The 6,919-nt window shown below is 65.2% G+C and overlaps 1 protein-coding gene across 1 annotated transcript; it reads left to right on the top strand.

Moving 5' to 3' along the window:
- The first annotated feature begins 203 nt into the window (after nt 1–203).
- Nucleotides 204–3,037, top strand: CRYAA (crystallin alpha A). Its single transcript, XM_065876165.1, has 3 exons — nt 204–416; nt 1,578–1,700; nt 2,592–3,037. The coding sequence occupies exons 1-3, from the start codon at nt 228–230 to the stop codon at nt 2,799–2,801; spliced, it is 522 nt and encodes a 173-aa protein (XP_065732237.1). The 5' UTR covers nt 204–227; the 3' UTR covers nt 2,802–3,037.
- Nucleotides 3,038–6,919: the final 3,882 nt, after the last annotated feature.

Consider the following 6,919-nt stretch of genomic DNA (forward strand, 5'->3'; position numbering starts at 1 on the left):
GCTGCAGCCCGGGGCTGGGGGACGTGCACGCTCAGCCCAGCCCACGTTTCTGCTGACTGGGCGGCCTCCCTCCTGAGCTCACGCCTTCCAGACAAATCCCCCTGATGCCTCCATTCTGTCCCGCCGTATATAAGGAGGGCGTGCGCCCCGGGTCCTCAGTGCGCTGCCCAGAGGCCCCTGCCCTGACTCCCCGCCGGCCCCGGGTCCCTGCAGAGTCCGCGCCCACCATGGACATCGCCATCCAGCACCCCTGGTTCAAACGTGCCCTGGGCCCCTTCTACCCTAGCCGGCTCTTCGACCAGTTCTTCGGCGAGGGGCTCTTCGAGTACGACCTGCTGCCCTTCCTGTCCTCCACCATCAGCCCCTACTACCGCCAGTCCCTCTTTCGCAGCGTGCTGGACTCCGGCATCTCCGAGGTAAGACCCGCTGTGCGCTGCTTCCTCCTGCGGCTGCAGGGGGGCCGGGCCGGGGCCGGGCGAGAAGCGGGGGTTTGTGAGGGCCGGCCCTGGGGCACACGCGGCACCCCTGCGCTGCGTGCTCCCGCCCTGCTTCGTGGAGCGGCTGGTGACCGCCGTGGGGCCACTTTCCCGCCTCAGTCCACCTCGTCCGTCCTGGACGCACAGAGGCCAGGCAGATCACCCCGCAGCGGAGCCTCGCGTGCCCCCGGGGTGCTGGGAGGAAGAGCCCGCCTGCTGCCTGCTCCCTGCTCCTCCTGTCATCAGCGCATGGCCTGTATGTGGTTGGTGCCGTCCCTCCATGCGCCGGGAGCCCCCGGAACAGCCCAGGGCACGGGCGCTGGTGGACGGAGCTCTGTGTGGCCTGGGGCTGCACTTTCCCTCCAGCAGCGAGGTCTGGCAGGAGGCCTCCTGCCTGAAGCCCTCTGCGGCCACGGAGCTGCAGTGTGTGGGCTCTGCCCGAGTTCGCCCGGGCGCCCAAGGCCAGGCCCCGAGGGCAGGCAAGGCAGCCCATTGGCCTTCCCTCCCAGGGTCCAGTGCTCTGGAGGTGCCAGGGGTCACCACTGCCTAAAACACAGAGGCCTGCTCGGAGCTGGTGAAACGCCGACCATTCTGGGGCCGACGGAGCCCAAAGGAGCGTCCCCAGCGAGGGGAGTGGGAGGGGAGGCGGCCGAAAGCAGTTTCTGTGCGAGGAGCTGGGCAACCTGCGTAGGCTGCCGGCATGTCACATGCACGTCCGTGTGCAGAGACAAAGCCCCAGGCTGTTCACGGAGAGGCGGGCAGAGCCCCAGGGCCGCGACCTCATTCCAAGTGCTCAGTCCCACCGACCAGCCAAACAACACGTAAGCAGCCAACCAACCGATGTGTAACAGGCCGCACAGCCCACACCCATCACCCAGGCGGCCCCTCACCCACCAGGCGGTCTCAGAGCCCCGGGGCTCCGGCTGTCAGCCCAGTGGCCACAGAGGCCTGAGTCCCAGGTCCCTCTGCCCCCCGGGCACGTGGACGGAGAGCTTAGAGCTTTGACTGCAGGTTCTGTTCTGATGACTGGGGACTGAGCCCCGGCCGCCCCCCTCCCTGAGCTGCAGCCCCGTGGAGACCCACACGGACACTTGGTTTCAGGTGCGATCTGACCGGGACAAGTTTGTCATCTTCCTGGACGTGAAGCACTTCTCTCCCGAGGACCTGACGGTGAAGGTGCAGGAGGACTTCGTGGAAATCCACGGCAAGCACAACGAGCGGCAGGTGAGCCTGGGCCCGCAGGGAGGGGCTGCACCCCCGAGCGAGGCCCCGTCCTGGTGACAGGAGGCCGCCCCGGGCCCGCAGCAGGCCTGGGCAGTGGGTGAACGGCCGGCGGGGGCCTGTGGGGAACCCCACTCAGGAGCTACTCGGCATCCCGGGCTCTGTCCAAATCCCCTGGGTGAGGGGGTGGGATTAAGAAAGACCCCAGGAGACACCAGCACCAAGGGAGCGAGCTCCAAGCCACGTAGGTTTTCACACCAGCTTCTCTCGGGGGGACGGTACAGCCGACTCATATCGGAGCCTGAGTGCCCGGAGCCCATTATCTCGAGGGGGCGGGGGCCCAGCCAGGACAGCTCAGAGATCAGGGCTTTGTCCAGTAGTGGGGAAGCTGGAGGTGGGGGAGAGACCCTACTGCATCTGCTGCTCTCCCCTCCTGGGCCTCTGGAGATGCCCGGACACTACGCCAAGCCTCTGGGTCTTTCCACCTGGAGGGAAGGGAGTCGGGCCAGGGGCTAAGCTGGGTCCAGGGCGTCAGGAGAAGGGAACGTCGAGGCATGGCTTTCTGACCCAGCTAGATGGATGGCAGGGACCTGAGCCCAAGCAGTCTGTGAGGCCAGAGGTGCAGGGACAGCTGGACCCAAGGGCCGGGCCAGGGGCAGGACCACTCACACGGTGTTGGGGTGACATTATCGTGAAGAGCCAGGGGCCCCAGGCAAGCCCAGACTGTATGCAGGGATGCAGCGCGGTCCCAGAGCCCTGGACACGGTCCAGCCCACGCCCTGTGAGGGTATCGTGGGTCTAACCCTCGTGTGGTTCAGGATGCCCTCCTCTGTGAGAGGCAGCCGCCGTCTGCTGTGGCGGCGTCTCTGACCGCGCCCTCCCCCGGCCCCCCAGGATGACCACGGCTACATCTCCCGCGAGTTCCACCGCCGCTACCGCCTGCCTTCCAACGTGGACCAGTCCGCGCTCTCCTGCTCGCTGTCTGCGGACGGCATGCTGACCTTCTCTGGCCCCAAGGTCACGTCTGGCATGGATGCCGGCCACAGCGAGCGGGCCATCCCCGTGTCGCGGGAGGAGAAGCCCAGCTCCGCGCCCTCCTCCTAAGCTTGGCCTCGGCCTCGGCTGCCACCCGCTGCGGCCCCCGCCACCCATCCCTCCGGGGGAACCCTAGAAAGTAGGGCGTCTGTCTCCCCTGCCTCCCCCTTTTCCATTTCCTTTTCCTTTTCTCCGAGGGCATGAGGGTTTGAGAGAGTAGCCTGGAGAGCTCGGGGCCTTGGCCTGAGGTGCTGAGACCCCAGCGTGACCCGGATTCCAACACCAGCCAGTCGGTGGAAGTGACCGCCATCCCAGCTTCTCAGACGGCATCCCCATCCTCCCGGGCTTGCGGGCCGTCCAGGCTGGCCGGGAGGTCAGAGAACACCCCTTGCTGAGCAATCTCTGGGTGGCCTCTGGTCTCCAGGGCCAGCCAGGTGCGTCTCAGCCCTCGGTGGCAGGCGCCCTCACCGGGGCCGAGCCAGGTGCCGTGAGATCCGTCTGGTGGGGCTCCCGTGCGCCCGGGCTCTCTGCAGGCTGCACCTCTCAGACCCCCTCCCCTCCAACCCTTCTCTATGTAGTGCCGCTCTTGGGGCATCTGGTCACCCATGAAAAGGCAGCCCGTGGCAGTCAATAAAGAGCAGGTGACACAAGCAACTTGCTGTGTGCTGGCCGTACTATTTTCGTGGCGGGGGTGGGGGGTGGTTGGAGAGCAATGGAGAAAGCACGAGGGGACCCGTAATGGGGATGCGAAGGACGAAGGGGCGGGGGAGACTGGTCCGCCTGTCCCTGTTCAGCCCCGGCTGCCTCTAAGTGACCGGGTCGCCTCCTGGTTCCCAGACCCAGTGCAGGAAGGAGGGGGCTCCTCCAAGAGCCCCGAGGGATGGAGGGAGGAGGGGAGGGGGCGGGGGACTTGGGAGGGAGAGGATCTGGGCTCCCTTCTCTAACCCTGTGTGGGAACTGGGGTGCCAGGTGGGGATTTCCTGACCACTGGCCTCCCCCTGGGGACTTCTGTCCCAGCTCCCTTGGGGTTTTGCTCCCTGGAAATCAGAAGTGTCCATCCCTGTTAGGTACCACACCCTGGGGGCCCCCCTCACTCTGGCTCCCCCTTCCTGGAACAGGCATGGGGCCCTCGGGGGTTTCTGGCGACCAGGTCTGAGTGTCCCCCACACAGAGGGGTGGCCTTCGTGCTGTGTGCCCAGACTCCCCCGCTATGGGAGGAGACAAGCAGCCTCCTGGGGGAGCCAGCAGGGGGTGGGCGATCAGCCAGGGGCTGACAGCTGCGCAGTGACCATGTAGAGGGCAGTGGGCGGCCGGATGTGGCCTCCAGGAGTGGGAAGCGAGCGGATGCCCCGGCTGGACGGGCACTGCTGGCGTTGCGAGGCCATGTGGAGGGCCCTCTCCTGGGCAGCGGGGGCCAGGGGCCCTGGGCGCCCTGATGGGGCCCAGCGGGATGTTCCTTGTGGTGGTGCCCAGGCTTCTCCTCCCGGGAGAAACTGGACAGCAAGCAGGGAGGGCACATGGGAGAATTTCCAAAAGTGAGCCCTGCTTAACACACAGTGTGAGAACACACACACACACACACACACACACACACACACACACACACACACTTGCGCCCTTGTAGCTTGGGGTCACTCTGGGTTTGGCCCCATCTAGGGAAGGGGCCTCACCCCGTGGGAGCTTCTCCAGACTCCTTTCCACCCGCCCCCCTCCAGGCTCCTTCCAACAGGAAGCCCCCCTGCCGCCGCCCTGCCTTTTCATCCACACCCGTGGAGAAGGGCATACCCTGGGTAGGCAGCGTAAACGGCCACTGCACTAGGGGGCTGGGTAGGTATTTTGGAAAATCAGTGTCTCTGAGGTCCCTGTTCCTCCCGGGTACCCCCAGAGGGCACCTTCCGTTTTGTACAGCCTGGCCTATCACTGCACCGGGTCTGGGGGGCTGAGGGGTCCTGTTGGTCTGGCCGCAGCCAGAACTGACCTGTCATTAGATGCTGCTGGTCTTGAGTTCACTGTGGTTTTTGCCCAGGCCTGGTAACAGCCTGAGCTGTGATCCCCAAATCCATATGTAAGTCCTCACCCCCAGCATTTCAGAGTGTGACTTTTTTTTGCGGTGTGCGGGCCTCCCACTGTTGTGGCCTCTCCCGTTGCGGAGCCCAGGCTCTGGACGCGCAGGCTCAGCGGCCATGGCTCACGGGCCCAGCCGCTCCGCAGCATGTGGGATCTTCCCGGACCGGGGCACGAACCCGTGTCCCCTGCATTCGCAGGCAGACTCTCAGCCACTGCGCCACCAGGGAAGCCCTGGAATGTGACTGTTTTGAAGATGAGGGTCTCCAAAGGGGTGAATAAGTTAAAATGAGGTCATGAGCGTGGCTCCTAACCCCATAGGGCTGGTGGCCGTACAAGGAGGGGAGGTTAGGACCCAGACACTCACAGAGGGATGACCAAGGGGGTCACAGGGAGGGGACAGCCGTCTCCATGCCCAGGAGGGAGACCTCAGAGGAACCACGCCTGTGGCACCTTGATCTCAGATTTCCAGCCTCCAGGACCGTGAGAAAATGAACTTGTGTTGTTTAAGCCTCCCTGTCTATGGCATTCCTCGCGGCAGCTCGAGCTGACTAATACAGACCTGAATACGCAGACTTCGGCCCTCTGGGGAGGGGTGTGAGGTCACGCAGCAGGCTCAGGGAATCCGGGACGGAGCTCCTTGGGGATTGCAGGGAGCCCTGGGGCCCAGCCCAGGCAGGGAGCTGAGAGGACTTTCCCTGATGGCAGCACACTGGGAGACCCCACCTTGCCTGGACTCCTGAGGCAAAGCCTCGTCCCGGTCCTCCCAGGGCCCCCGGGCGGTACACGACCCTTCTCTGCTCTCCTCCCTGCCTGGGTGTTTCTCAAGCTAAGGGGCCCAAGGGCTGGCCCACAGCTGCTCTGCACGTTCGGAGATGCCCGGGACTCTGGGGCACGACCAGCTCCTGAGGCCATTGACAGAGGGCCAGGGTTGGCCCCTCCTGGGCCCAGGAGGCCCAGCCTGCATCCCGGTGGCCTTCGCCCGTCTGGTGCTGCCATGTCAGCTGGCGTCCGAGCCTCCTCGTCTTAGGGTCTGTTCTGGAACAGTCTCCCCGCACGGCCCACCCACCATGGTTGCTGTCAGCCAAGTTACACGGACCCTGCGCAGGCACCCAGCTGACCACCGTCTTCTGCAGAGCTGAGGGCGAGTTTGCCTGACGCTTGCCGGACCGGAGGCCGCACTGATGCAAAGCAGGGAGCACAGCTTGGGCTGCGGCTGCCCGGCCGCGCTCTGGGATCTGACGGCCACCAGATCCCTGACCGTGGTGCTCCCACCGGTATCAGTCCCTCGGGCTGTTGCAGGAGGAACTTCTGAACCCAGAGGACCGTCTGCTCCCCCTCCCTTCAAGCTCCTCCCAAGCTCGTGTCCGTCTACTGATGCAGGGCCTGGAGCTCATCACGTGTGCAGGTGCCAGGCCCCCACCGCCTGCTGCTGTGTCTCTGCCTGCCGGCCCTTCCTCACCCAGGTTAGGTGACAAGGGTCTACCTCTGGTCACATCTCTCTTGGGGGGGGGGGGCACTGCCCAGACAGTCCTGGGCCACCAGAGCCTGGCCCTGCCTGCTCTAGGACACGTGTCTGTCCCCTCTACCAGAACCATGAGGGTGGGATGGGTCAGCATCCCCCAAACCTGTCAGCCTTTGGGACCCACCCAGAGTACTGCACAAATACAGATTCCTGGGCCCTGTCCCAGACCCAGCAAATCGGACCGTGTGGGGTTGGAGTCCAGGAGTCTGCGTGTCCCATAATTCTCCAAGAGACACCTACGACCAGGCTAATCCGGGACGTGCCAGAGCGCTCGCCTCCGTGGGGGGGGGCGCGTGCGGGGAGAGCAGTCTCGCTGGAGGTCGCCTCTGCCATCCCAGGGCTCAGGTCGCACTGTAGACCTCTGGGTCCTCCTCAGCGGCAGTGGCAGAAGCAAGAGCATTCACTGAGCACCTACTGTGTGCCAGGCGCTGTGCCAACCGCCCTGGCAGCTGGCAGCCCTCAAGCAGCCCAGCCGCCTCTGACAGGCTCCACTGTTAGGGAAGAAACCCAGGCTTGGAGGCTGAGTCCCTTGCCCGGCGTTCCCCATCGGTGAGGGCCTGGCCAGGACCCACCCCTTCTGCCTGACCTCAAAGGAGGG

The sequence above is a fragment of the Phocoena phocoena genome, chromosome 4 (assembly GCF_963924675.1).
Source record: "Phocoena phocoena chromosome 4, mPhoPho1.1, whole genome shotgun sequence".
Lineage (NCBI taxonomy): Eukaryota > Metazoa > Chordata > Mammalia > Artiodactyla > Phocoenidae > Phocoena > Phocoena phocoena.